This window comes from Melospiza melodia, chromosome 4 (genome assembly GCF_035770615.1).
Source record: "Melospiza melodia melodia isolate bMelMel2 chromosome 4, bMelMel2.pri, whole genome shotgun sequence".
Taxonomy (NCBI): Eukaryota; Metazoa; Chordata; class Aves; order Passeriformes; family Passerellidae; genus Melospiza; species Melospiza melodia.
The window spans coordinates 15,045,563-15,059,513 of NC_086197.1; the positions used below are offsets into that span (position 1 = coordinate 15,045,563).

General features: G+C 42.2%; 1 protein-coding gene and 1 long non-coding RNA gene across 3 annotated transcripts in view; one reads left to right on the plus strand and one right to left on the minus strand.

Annotated features, from left to right (window-relative positions):
- STAB2 (stabilin 2) overlaps positions 1-13,951 on the minus strand; it is an 82,833-nt gene that overhangs the window by 26,804 nt on the left and 42,078 nt on the right. The window contains exons 32-41 of the mRNA XM_063153983.1: positions 11,662-11,793; positions 10,499-10,624; positions 9,846-9,902; positions 8,957-9,052; positions 7,671-7,866; positions 6,774-6,869; positions 5,383-5,428; positions 4,253-4,329; positions 2,074-2,199; positions 651-724 (exon numbers count right to left, since the gene is read on the minus strand). Coding sequence (XP_063010053.1) covers positions 651-724; positions 2,074-2,199; positions 4,253-4,329; positions 5,383-5,428; positions 6,774-6,869; positions 7,671-7,866; positions 8,957-9,052; positions 9,846-9,902; positions 10,499-10,624; positions 11,662-11,793 — 1,026 coding nt within the window. The remainder of the gene's footprint in view (positions 1-650; positions 725-2,073; positions 2,200-4,252; positions 4,330-5,382; positions 5,429-6,773; positions 6,870-7,670; positions 7,867-8,956; positions 9,053-9,845; positions 9,903-10,498; positions 10,625-11,661; positions 11,794-13,951) is intronic.
- The window catches only part of LOC134417131 (uncharacterized), a 202,265-nt gene continuing 201,400 nt past the window's right edge, over positions 13,087-13,951 (plus strand). For both annotated transcript variants that reach the window (XR_010027509.1, XR_010027508.1), the window contains exon 1: positions 13,087-13,134. This is a non-coding gene — a long non-coding RNA (uncharacterized LOC134417131). The remainder of the gene's footprint in view (positions 13,135-13,951) is intronic.

Consider the following 13,951-nt stretch of genomic DNA (forward strand, 5'->3'; position numbering starts at 1 on the left):
AGAAATAAAACTGGGAGGGAGTCTAATTGTAGTGTTTACGTATTGCCTCGATGAATGACAGCCATAGAGAAAGTAGATGCATTTCTATCCTGTAATTTTTGCCTTTGCAGTGCTGGGGTTTTGTAGTGGAGGTTGTTATTGCTGTGATGTTAATTATGTTCTCAAGGTAAGGAAGAATAAATAAACAGGCTGTGGCTACTACTTCTAGAGATCAGCAGAAGAGTGATTGGGCTCCAGAATGTTGTAAACCTCATGCAAGAGCTATGGTTTGGGCCATTTTGTTTCCTTGTGGATACATTTGAACAGTGCAGGGAGAAGGGCTAGTCCAAACTGGAATTTTTTCCATGGACAGTTTCTATAACAATAAAAAAAACATCTTCTAGCAATACTTTCAAACTTACAGCTTTTCACATCAAAACCTCCCAAAGGAGAAAAACAACCACTTGAAATAGCAAAACACTGCTTTCCTCTTCAGTTTTGGATTTCTTTCACTGAAATAGATTTTTTCATGTTTATCTGCACTCCCCCTCAAATGCCTTTTTGAGGGAAGCATACACTTTCCACAATTGTTATGAAATTCAGTTTTCTACTTATAAACAAAGTTGATACACTTGACTAGGCCTATTTTTCTTCACTAACAAAGTACTCACTTGATTGGGTCCAGTCTGGGTGCATTCTGCATTTCTATCACATCCACCATTGTTCACCAGGCAAGGGTTGATTTCTTTATAAAACAGAAACAGTGTAATAAAGAGAGAGTAATTCTGAAAACCCAAGGAGAGTAAATTTAAAGAAAAGCATACTAGGAATGCAGATTTATGACAAAATTCATTCCTTCAGTTACTTAGTCTAGGTCTTGGTCTAGTTCTTCAGTTGTCTTGGTGGAGGCTAAAGCTCTGCCAGCAGCATTTCTGAAGCCAAACCTGGGGAGGTGAGATATCTAAAAGTCTCTCTGTGATGGTCAGAGGAGTGTGTGTGTATCAAGCTGCTGGAGATGGGGTTATCTTGCTAGAGACAGATGTTGTTTGATAATTTTTTGTGCCTCAGTACACTGCTGCAGGTGCATGGTGTGCCAAGTAGTACCAGTCCTGTGGCAGGAAAAGGGGATGTAGTGTCAGCAAGCTGCACTTGTGGCTCAGAGTGGGAGGAGGAACATCCCCCTAGAGGAAACCTCTCTCCTGTTGTGAAATACAAAGCTGTGTTTTGTGCCAGGTACATACAGGTGCAATGTGTGTATTTGTGATTGTGATATGTGTGGAAACCAACCATGGGACAGTTGCAAATTCTAATAATAACCAAGGAAAGTAAAGCATGGAAGAAGGCCTTTGAACCTATCTGTTGTTTGCAATTAACCCTAGTTGATTTAGAAACATTGGAATTAAAGCTTTAAGGATGTTGCTCTCTGCTTGTAGTTAAGCCTTAAAGAGTTCTGCAATAATAACCTTTTGCAGTATAATTTTAGAATGTTGCTTGTATCCTTGAAACTATGGCTTTGGAATATATATAAAGGAAATATGCTCACGCCTTAACAAAACAGAGAAAAACAGCTTGAGACAGGAAGATGGACATCAAATCAAGGATTTATAGTTTGGACCAGGGGAAGATGGACATCACTGTGATGAGATTTATAGTCCTTGCAATTAAAAGGTGGTCACACATCTGGGTAGCTGGACTTCACCAGATGGGATGGGATGGTTTCCTTCCTTCTTTTGGAAACCAGACCACCACCACCTGGGATACTCCTTCAGGGATACATCCTGAGAAAAACTAAATCACAATAGTGTATAGAATTGTGATGTAAAAATTGGGAACAGAAACTGCTGATGAGTAAAAATTGGGAATAGAAACTGCTGAGAAAGCTTATGAGTACCCCTGTAAATACCTGCAACCCTCAACTATCTGTGTGCAGCTGCAGGGAAAACTTCCCCCACTGTACCCAGCGCTGTATTGCTCATACTTTACCATATTAATGAATAAATTGGTTGCTGCTTTAATATTGGCCTAGTCGAGGTTCTCATTCATAACACTGTGACTTAGCAGTGAGATGCAGAGGCGGGGCAGGGCTGTGCTTACCGAGGCAGACAATGCCATCCCCGGTGTGGCCGGCGCTGCAGACACAGGCTCTGCTCCCTGGGGTTGTTCTCCTGCACTCTGCCTTGGAGGAGCAGCCCCCGTTGTTGCTCCCACAAGCATCAATAGCTGAACAGGGACAACAGCAGAGATTAGACCAATGTGCTGGAATGGCTTGTTGCTTCTCTTGATTATCTGTCTTCATTTTTAAAGGGATTTATGTGGAAACCAGGGCACAGGGAATATTTCTCTGTCTGCTCTGGGATGCCCTGACTTTGACCCTCATTCATGGAGAAAGTTTCCCAGACTTCAAGGTAGACTGGAATCCACAAAACTGTGAAATAGATTATAGAGAGCAGTGTAGGTGCATCACTTGGTGAGAAATTTAGGTTTTGGGATTTTCAGTATCTTGTGGATGGAAGCAAGATGGAGGGCACAGGGTGTTGCCCTGGGATTCTTCTTCATGCTTCTTCTTCCTTCTTCTTCCTGGGTTTGGGTGGCATTTTGTAATTGGGCAGAAAAGTCCACATTGCAGCTCTTTGGGATCAGTTACTGGGTTAAAAGGGAAAATAATCTAGGTGTCAGTTCTGAATTGGATAGTTTAGTCTTAAAAGACCTTGTAACAAGAGATTGTTGGCCATTTTGTGCCTTCTAATGAAAAGCTGCAGAACTCACAGTAGAGAGACTGTTTTACAGATAAGAAATAATAAACACTTGAGTCCAAACATAAATTACTGTCTCAAGTGCCTTCAATCCAGATCGAGAAAAACTGATGACTGGTACCCCCACAGATTGACTAACATTTTTTGAATGAGGCTTTCTGAATTAGGAGGCCACAGATTTCATTAGTGCCAGTTATTTAATGCCTATTATCATTTCCAAAGGGAAAGCTGAAATGGTCTGGGATGTTAGGATTCATCCAGGACTGACTTTCAATAACTTTCCATCTTCCAATTCTGTCCATTTCAACAAAACACCAAAAAAAAAAAAAAAAAAAAAAAAAAAAAAAAAAAAAAAGATCCATGTTCATCTCTAGTTTAAATAGCCATTTAAGTGTTCCCTGAGCTTGAAATTTTCTGCACACAGATCACAACTTCTCTTGCAGGAGGCCTAGAGTAAAATACCACCTAGCCCTGCTGTGACAGCAAGTGTGGGTTCGTATTCAGATGGATTCTCATACTGTTCCTCCAGCTCTGGATGAGCTGGATGCTCACAACTTGGGAGCAAGAAGGGAGCCTTGTCTGATCCTCAGTGTGACTCAAATCAGCCTGAAAATTGCCTTAAGTTTTGCTTCAAATGACCCTAAATGGCTCTTCCATCAATTTCAGGCCAGGGAGTTGATGTTTTTCTGCTACTAGAGTCACTATGGGTGACCTGTGTCACCCAGCTCTTCCTGCACGTGGGGAATTGCCCCCCCCCCCCAGCAGATTAAAATGGATTTGTCTGTTTTGTGCCAGAAGAGAAAATTAAAGCAGGCAGAGTAAGAGTGGCAAAATCTGGGATTAGGACACTGCCAGCCATTGTGAATAAGTAGAAAAATAGGCTTCTGTCTGAAAAACATTAGTACTTTAATCAGTTAAGAATTAAGAAAAATTATAATTAATTATGATTATTGTAGCTGGGAGCAGTCTGTTTTGGATAACCCAGATTTTTGAAGGAACATCTAGCATAAAGTGCTATTATCCCTTTCTGAGGGTCTCTTAAATCTCTCTAGTCTAAAGAAAGGAATTTTGCCACACCAGAAATCTGAGCAAGTTCAGAAAGCTGAGGAAATGGTTGAGCTACACAGCTTCCAATAGCTGGAAGTGTTATTGTGCCCTGAATTGGCCTCTCTTTGCTGGGCTTTGTTGGGAAAGGGAGTAAAAGTCACAAACCAGGTTTCATTACTCTGCAAACAATGGGGCTGGGGCTGTGCACAGCATGTTCCCTTTTCTCTGCTCTCCCTGAGCACAATGCCTCAACTTGGAGTTTTGGAGCCCTTTGTTTGCTGTGAATCTGCACCTGTTGGGCTGCTGTTTGTTTGGAGGGAACTGGCAACAATTCCTGTTTTTTAACTGGTGCATAGGGAACTGCTCATCTCTCACCAGCTCTACTGTGACCAGAGTGTGCTTCAAGCATTCTTTGGTTTCTTTTTCTAATTTTTTTTTTAATTTTTCAAAGGGAAGAAACAAAGTTCACTTGCCTGTGCAGAATGTCCCGTTCCCCTCAAAGCCAGCTGCACACTTGCAATAGGCAGTGCCATTTGATAGGAGGAGGCAGCTAAAGAAATAAAAGGAGAGAGGCATCATTTAACAGAGAGGAAAAAAAAAATTGGGCATGTCTTTTGTACAGCCCTTGTTTTTGTGGGTGCTTCTGAAGGTAATGTTGCATAGAAATAACAAGGCATTTACCCATACAGTCAGAGGTAGCTAAAAACCATAAATATGGACCTAGCTGGACCAAGCTTTTCAAATGTGTTTTGGATGTATTATTTTGGGTATTAGAATTCCATGCTTTGGTGTCTGAATATCCTATTTTTTTATTTTTTTTTTGTGCAGAGCTAGAGAATTTGTATTTGTACAAAAATCTGTGCACAATTTTTCTCTGTGTGCACCCAATTTATGGGGGGAAACAGCCAGCACAATTCATCATTGCCCCCTACTCCTGCCATGCCTGCACATCTCCTCAGACCTACAGGTGTTTGTCAGTGGGTAAGAAATACACAAGAGAGGAACAATCTGCTTCTGTCAGAAACACAGTCTTGATTCCAGAATGTGTGGGGTCCCCATGAGCCAATCTGAGAGTGAAGTTTTGCCAAAAATTCCTGGTAAAATATTGCTGCTGTGAACTGAAGGTCACAAACAGACAGGGGAGAGAATGACCCACATCTGGGAAAAAAGGGGGTTTGCCATCTTGTTTCTCAGCTCCTAGAGAAGAGTTGTGGCTGAAAATGAGGAGTCTTTCCAGCCAGTTTTCCTGGGGATTTTTTGAGATGTCTTGACTAGTGTAAATCCTGCTGCCTGGTCAGTGGTGAGGGGACAGATGCACTTCAGTAAATGACTCAGTGGGGCTCACTTGTTCCTCTGAAAACTAGTTGGTGTCCCAATATTGACGTTGGACTGGTAAGAGCATTTTTGTGTTATTTGTATATTTGGATATGAAGAGGAGATGTTTGAACTGTCTGGCTTCATCACCACATACATTAGATTTACATTGCTCCTCAGCAGCATATCTCAGAGATAAGAAGTCATGAGGAAGGTGGACTTGATTTTTGCCTTGCAAGAGGTGCCTTTTCTCTCCCTTCTCCCCTAAATGAGTACATTTCATACATACTTAGCACTGGTGTGGCACGAGGCATTACATGCGTCGTCTTTGCTTTCTGCAAGTGGAAAAAAAAGAAGTAGGGATCAGAACCTTTTGGGTCAAAATCCTTCTGGATTCAGAGTCTTTTGTTCCCACCATGTGGAGCTGGAGGCTGAGTTCGTGACAGACAACTGTGCTCGCAGTCTCAATAGAGATTCTGTGGTATTCACATTTTTTGAAAAAATTCTTTTGCTTAGGATTTTCCTTTTGGGAAGCTGAGAATCTCCAGAGAAAAAGAAAACAATTTTTATTTCACTTGTTTTTCTTGTGTTTTGCTTTTTTAAATGTGTTTAAATATTGTTTACTTACAAGTAATTGTTTTATTATATTTTGGTGTGAATTGTTTTAACTCTTTGGCCAATCAGGGCTGAGCTGTGTCAAGACTCTGGAAAGAGTCACGAGTTTTTATTATCTTTTTAGGATTTAGTAAGTATTCTTTCTCTATTCTTTAGCATAGTATAGTATTTTTAATATACTATAATATCATAAAGTATATAAATTCGCCTTCTGAAAACATAGTCAGGTTCATCATTCCTGCCAACAAATACAGTAAGACTCCACCTGTAGAATCTGTATAGATCAGTGGATACCACTTAAATTAATTTACAAGGAAGAGTTGTGTCATATTGTCAGGAAAGCATTTCACCTGTTGTCATTTATCTGTGTTTAGTCTGGTGAGTCTTGTATAATACTAAAATTATATAAAGGTAGGTTTTCTAAAGGAGCTGAAGGTTTTCTCGGAGCATATATAGCAACCCTCTTACAAAACTGTAATTATTAATAATTTTTTCCCTGGGAAAATTTAAAACTGATCTTGAATGCTATTATAAATGTGCTTGCAACATTTTTAAATTTCATACTATTATAGCTAGAATTTGAGATACAGAGTGAATTTTAATTATGTATAAATAGAACATAATTTGATTGGATATGATTGGATATATGTACTAAGCCAGCACAAAATTATTTATTTGCTAATTATTTTTATTGCATTAACAATAACATAATTTAATATCTGGTGTTGTGTAGCTAAATCAACTTTCAGAAGCACTTAAGAGGTTTTTGATCTGAGGGTCAAAATGTCCTGGGTGACTTGCTCTGGAAAACCTATAGCTTTAATAAATGGGATATTTTTGGGGGGCAGATAGAGGGTGACACAGGTAGAGAATTAGCTAAATAAGCATTTCAGTGTCACGAGTGGTGTCTCAACCAGCTCTCTAGTAATGCAGTAATTAATTGTCATAGCACGGGAATGTGACCCCCATGTGGGAAGGTGCCCTGGGATCTGATTTTGGCTGTAGCTCTGTCATTTTCTGAAATGCTCACCTTTTAGCTCAGAGGAAAAGAGGCAAGGCACTCACCAGTGTCACAGGTCACTCCTCTCCAGCCAACGTCACATTCACAGGAGCCATCCCCGTCGATCCCGCTGCTGCATTTCCCATGGACACAAGTGCACACTGTGGGAGACATGGGGACAAACCCACTGTCCCTGAAAGTGTGGCAATGTGGGCAACAAGGGGCAGGAAGGACAGCAGGGGTGGCCCAGACATCACCTGCTGGTGGCACCCTCTGCTCCAGGCTCTTTGGAGAAAGGCGCTGTCTTGTGCCCTTTGGTTTCTAATTATTTAACAATAACTCTAAATTCAATCTATGCTTAGGTTGCCTCTATTCCCAAATAGAGGGTCTGAAACTGTATTTTAATGGGAAAGAATTGGTGAAAAATAGCAGTGGTACAGAGAAGGGTTCTTGCTGGATTCTTTTCTGCGGTGTGACAGAGTAGAGAGCCCTGTCTCCAGCGTTGAGATTAGAAAGAAAACACCAAAATGGGGAAAGAAAAGGGGTTGATGATGTTTTTAAGACTGGGCTATTAGGAAGTGCTGTACCTTTCTGGAACTTGGACTGAACATGGTTAGAAGATAAAAGGGGAAGCAACTCTCCCTGGAAAATGGGTTAATGATGTTATTAAGCCTGGCCTATTAGGAAGTGCTGTACCTTCCTGGAACCTGGCCTGAACATGTTTAGAAGATAAAAGGGGAAGGTTTGGACCCCTAGATGGCTCTTGCTGGAATCTTTTCTAAGTCTGTGGTGTGACAGAGTAGAAAGCCCTGTCTCCAGCCAAGAGATTAGAAAGAAAACCCCATAATGGGGAAAGAAAAGATGTTTTTAAGACTGGACTATTGGGAAATGCTGTACATTCCTGGAACCTGGACCGAACGTGGTTAGAGGACAGAAGGGGAAGGTTTGGGGCTGCTGGGTACCTTGGTCACAGCCCCGGCCGTATCTGCCCTGGCTGCAGCTCTCGCAGGCCGTGCCCTCGAAGCCCTCCTGGCACTGGCAGGTGCCCGTGCCGTTGATGCCATCCAGGCACACACCGTTCCCAAAGCAGGCGCTCCCGGCTTTCCCCGGGCACGGCTGGCACTGCGCGCCGAAGAAACCCGCGCAGCACTCCCTGCTCTGCAAAGGCACAAACGCTGCGCTGAGGGGGCAAGCAGGGAGAGCTGGATTCTTACAGGGGCTTTTAGGGATAGGGAAAGAGGGGTGGGTGTGTAAGATTCCGTGCCTGGATGGGCTGTTCGGGTCCAATCTGGCCGGCTGTGCACCACAGCCCACACAGTTTTACATGGATAAAAGGTGAGAAGCGCTCTTCTTCACGTGGGGATAAAAGTCCTAATTTATTTCCAGGAGACCCACCAGACGGAAAAGGGGCCCAGGTGGAAAAGAGGCCATCCCCTTCTCATGGGGGACTTTTAAACCCAGGGGAATGAGGAGTGGAGGAAGAGAACACAGCCAAGGGGATACAAGTGAGGAGGGGTAACCCAGGGAGAGACCCCCAACACTGACATTTAGGGGGGGAAAAAGGGGAAGACTGTGTGGTGGTAGGATACAAATCATGTGGACAGTGCAAATTACCAAACACACAGTGCAAATAACTAAATAACTATTCAGTACACTACAACAAGGGTGAGTTTGTATTGGGTATTAGGAAGAAGTTATTTACTGTGGTGAGGCACTGGAACAGGTTTCCCAGAGAAGTTATGGGTGATCCCATGCCTGGAAGCTCAAGGCAAGTTTGTGGGGGGCTGTGAAAAACCTGGTCGAGGAGAGGATGTTAGGATTAGATGGACTTTAAGGTCCCTTCCAACCCAAACTAGTGTTTGGTTCTGTGATTTTTAGCTGCACATCAGCTCTCCTGGTCTGTGACCACATCCCTCAATGTGCCAGGACATAGACTGACACTGCCAGTCCTTGGTGGGACCCAGGTGCCCTTCACCATTTCAGGGAGAGGTGGAGAATTGCTAGTGACAAGCAGAGGTTCACCCTTCCCATCCTGTGCTCCTTCTGCACCACTGGACATGCAGAAATTTTTGTGCTGCAGCTCTCATCAGTCTTTAACCTTCCAATCTCTGCTGTGCCCAGAATAAAGGTCAAAAAATATCCAGGAGCTGCCTTGGCATGCTGTGTGTGCTCAGTGGGGATGATGAGGAGAATGAAGGTTGGGGAAGGGGGTTCCTGGTTTTTACCACGACAGAAGCGGTGAACTCACAATGATGGTTTTGGCACACTTGGGCTTGCAGCCAATCTGGATGGTGTACTGTCTCATGTGGTTTTCTGTGAGGATGCAGTACTTCTTTACCCCTGCCTGAGCAAAGATTGGAGAAACAGATGCACTTCTGAGTAATATTGATCAGCTACTTTCAAATGTGTTAATCAATGGGACATTAAGTTTATGCATGCTGTGCACTGACTCACACATTCAGAACTAAAATGAAGGAAATGCTTTTAGAAATAAAAATGAACATATGGTCAGTTTAACTCATTGTCCTGTGGAGTTTTAAAGATTGCTAAAATTGCCTTTGCTCAGAACTGAACAGATTCTATTCAAAAGTTTTATTTTTTTTTTTCATTTTTCACATTTTCTGATCTAATTCTTCTTAGAAAACCAAGTTATGAAGTTGTTCAAAAACAGCTGTTGTAAAATTATCGTCTAGGTCTGAATACAATTGGAGAAAGATTGTTTGCTGAAGGAAGACTTTGATCTCAATATACACTTGTGAGGAGATTGAGACAAGAGTCCATCCAGCTTTTCATTGTAAAGGAAATGTAATGAGTTGGATTATATTTTTTACCCATGAGGAGTTAAATTTGGTTTTGCCAGTCAAGTACTTTAAGGTGGATGGGACTAAAGCTGCTTTGGAATATCATTACTGACATAATTAATTAAAAATAATAAAGGAAAATGTACTCATGTAATCCCAATGGAGAATACCTGAGGTCAGGGTGGATTGAGTGTCTTGACTATAAGCAATGTATGTAGCAGGCTGAGATAACTACTATGTATTTTGGTGAAACTGAGACAATTATATTAAAAATGGGATTGAATGGATATATAGTCAGTTTTGATATGACCCTAGCATTAATGAAAAAATACTTACAATTTCTTTTGTTCCTGGGGGACAGCTTGATGGTTGTGAACAAATTCTGCACTTCTCCTTATGGAACACAAATGAGAGGTGGTTAACAGACTGTGCAGAGCTGCAGCCAGGTTGTTTCATAGAAAAATAATGATTTCTAGCCACATTTCTAAATCTAATGCTTGAGGTACATTATCAGGGTAACCCCTTTGGTAAAGAGGGTGAGGGAAGCTGTTCTCTCAGCCAGGAGGAATATCCCTGTGAGTGGCTCTGTGGGGACACCCACCCCCAAGGGGGAAGAAGGAAAGAACATTTGGTTATTTTTTATTTGCTCTTCTAAAGTGATGCTTCCCACTTTATAAATAAGTGGTCTGGCTATGAAGATGTATTAGAATTACTAATATTATCTGAATATGAGAGCTCAGGAATTTCTTATTATTGAGCTACTCTGACTGCGTTTATCCAGGCTGTCAGAACACTGATTTCAGGACCAAAGTTGTCTTAAGAGATGCTAAGAACTCTGGTAGGAATATCCTTTGTGGAAAATGTGTGTGGAAAATGTGATACTACTTCCTTGCTGAGAGGTAGTATCACATATCCTATACTTTTGAGCTTTGTTTGGCTGTAGGTCTCCCTGAGGAATTTAAGGTTCTCTATGAACTTCTATCACTTACAACGATCACAGTATTATTGATATCACATCTGTTCTTCTGGATTTCCAGCACCTTTCCCAGTCCATGAATAATTCCTCTGTCTGTGGCAACATTTGCATAGCTTACAGGAGCATCATTTATGTACAGCTGCAAGAGACATGCAACCAGTTAGAGAGCAGCAGGTGTGTCCCATGGCTCTGTGGCAACCTGAGCATTTAGGAGATGGAAGAAAGAGAGAAATGCACAGGGGTCACCTAAGGAAAACCAACAAAGGGAGTTAGCCTCAGGCACTCACTCAATATTCCAGCTGGAGGGCAAGGGATGACTTGCAGCCTGTTGAAACTTCTGAGCAACGGGATTTGGCAGAGCAGCTTTTCCCAAGGGGAGTAAAGGCTATGGAGAAGGAGCCTAAGGTGTGCCAAAAGATGGGTTTGCTGTTTCTGGGGCATGTGGGGCTTCAAGGAAACCCTGCCAGATGCTGCTCTTTCAAGGAGGGCTTCCATCATCTCGGTGCTACCCCACACTCCCATTGTGCCCTCACCAGCAAATCCCACTGTAGATGCTTTTCCAAGGCTCAGCTGTGGGCAGAGCAAAGAGCAGGGCTGAAATTTCTGTGGAAGCTTTGTCTTCCTTTGCCTATGCCCACAGGGACTTCTGGGACAGAGAAGAAGGACCAAGCTCCCTTCCTGACCCTGTCTCTTAATCTTGCTGTGCCTGATTTTTCCGTGAGTGGTATTGAAAGGCAATTCATATTTGTTGCACAGTGCTTTGAGTAGTTAGGATTGAAAGTGGAGTGAATCCACAGAAAATAGAAATAATAAAACTAATTTTATAAAAAGTTTTATATGAAGTTATTATAATTGAGGGCAGCCCTTCGAAGTCAGATTAATGACTGCTCTGGAATTCAGGCTTGAAGTTGCTAGAGACTGACACCTAAAATTCAATTTTAAATGTGAACAGCACAACTGAAATCAAATTCAATCAAAGATACCTTCAAGGGTGACTTTGAATTAAGCAGGTCTGGGACAGGCCTTGCATTTGAGTGACAGATTTTGTGCTGCTGAGACACAAAAGTTAATGAGGGATGCAGAGCTCCTTTTGACTCCATGTCAGTTTAAAGCTGAAGATGGATTTGTAAAAAAAGCAGGAAACCTGTTTCTCCCAGCAAGTGCAGACAGCAGTACCTGGCTGTTGTGGAGGAAGAATCCAACCTGGTAGGAGAAGCCCAGCATGGTCTCCCTGTGCATGCCATTGTGCAGGTCGTTCTTCAGGAGCTTCTCATCCAGCACAACATGGTAGCGGATTTGGCCTTCATCCTGCCAACACACAATTGCATTCAGAGTTAGCTAATAAAGATGGAAAACCTCCTAGGGATAGCATTTTCCAAAGAGTTTAATGCCTGAATTCAAAGATAAACTTCTCCAGTGGGTAGGTTTTTTCATATTTCCTCCTGTGGTCAGCCTGCATTCTTGCCACAATGAAAATGTTATTGGCCATGGAAGATGAAAGGCTACTGAACTGGGAGGAGCAAGGTGTGCTTGAGCCTGTAGTGTTGAGCCTGTAGCAGGGCTGGCTGCTGAATTCAGGGAAAAGTCAGATGATTTTTAGGACTCTGAACTTCATGGGTTCATTTGACATGAAGTGTTGCATATTCATGAGTGGTTTTATGAGGCCTTTCCATACCTATTCCTTTGAGTATCCCAGAATAACCTATAGGGGAATAAACTGTCGTGAATGTTTAAAGTAATCTTTCCCTTCCCTTCCCTTCCCTTCCCTTCCCTGGCATCTTCAGTCAATAAAGATTGCTTTTAATTGTCATTAATTGAAAATTTTTCTAAGCCTGGTTGATAGAGTACATTCATATTGCACTATAAAGTGATGAAGTTACTCTCTATACATCAAAATGTAGTGTGAGTTTCCAATGGTTCTACATCTTGTTCTGAAGCAGAAGACTCCCAGAGCTCTCCCTGACTGGGAGGGGGAATCAGAAGCAGGATGTGTTGGTGAGAGACTGACCAATGTGAGAGAAGCCGGCGTGTTTGGGGAGTTTAGGAGCTGCCTAGCCAACAGACAGTGCTGCTGCAACTTTGTCTTTGCAATAAAAACGTCCTTTTGGGAAATCCTGCTGCTCACTGTTCCCTTATTCTGAATGTCCATGCTGCTCCTGCTCCTTCAAAAGTGTGTGAAAGCATGAAGCATCTTCAGGATGTGAGATTTGTGATGGTCCCTGGCTGTGCCCACAGAGTAAGAGTGGCCTTGACATCTCTTAGGGCTGGCCTTGTTCCACATATTTGGCAAAAAATACTTGCAGATGAGAAAGTGGGAATTAAGATGGAGCTAATCTGCATCAGTGTCCAGCCCTATTTAAACTCCTGACTTTGATGAATTGGAGCAAAAGCTAAGACTGATCCATCTTTATTTCTGTCTTTAATCACCAGCAGAGTTAGGACATCCTGCCCCATCAGGGCCAAAAAAAAAACGGGATCTTCTCCCTGTGCCAAACTCTTCACTCTGCAGCACAGTTCTCCCAAGTGTTTCACAAAGAGGTTAAGCCTCAGGCAGACTTAACCTTATGGCTGTTTTTTGATTTTTTTCTTTTCTCAGATTGCCACATCAGGCAAGGTTGGGAGGATGGAAGAAAGACTGAAGAAACATTGGTGAGTAGTGGAAATGAAAATTTTTTTGCATGTGTGTGTAATCCATATTTACTGGGACTGATGTCTCATAGGAATGTGTCTCTCAAAGCTTATTAGAAATTCTTCTCGTAGTGATGTGGAGATGATGATGTGACAAGAAACAACTAAAAGAGTGTCCAAAAGCCATTTGAGCAGATGGAGCTTGATCACTTGTGAATGTGGGACATTTGCCATGGCTCTGCTGTTGTTGGTAAATGGTTTGGGATGAGTCATTTGAGCCCTGTGCTCCTCAGCTTCCTGACTGTAAATGGAGACCTTGCAAGTAGAGATAGAGTGTGGATAAATGCTTTTGGAAGAGATAGGGAAGAATTAAAGCCACTGGGAAAATTATGGGGAATGCTTCCTGTGCAAGGTGTGTGGCTCTTGATATGTGCAGTCTATAAAGCTGTTTCAAATTGGAGACAATATGAAGAAAGCTGCTGGGATAAGGCAGAAAAAGGATAGCTTATATCGGGAGGAAACCAAAAAGGCTGAGAAGGAGGTTTGAACTTGTAAATATGTCAGGGTACATATTTGTACAGAGAGTGTAGCTGCAGCATTCCTGCAGGAGTGACAAGGCCAGCATCTGGATAGTTCTAAGAAAGACTCACAGTATTTCATGGCATTATTAATGATGGGTATTAGTGATGTCAGGGGACTGGAATTTGTTCACCTAAAAACTCATTGCAGCATTTTTTCTGGTCACTCCTGTACTGACTTTCTTTACATGAAATAAAACCTCTCTCAAAATCCAAAAAAACCCCAAAAAAGTCTACTGACAAGACTTTTTTCAGGGAAA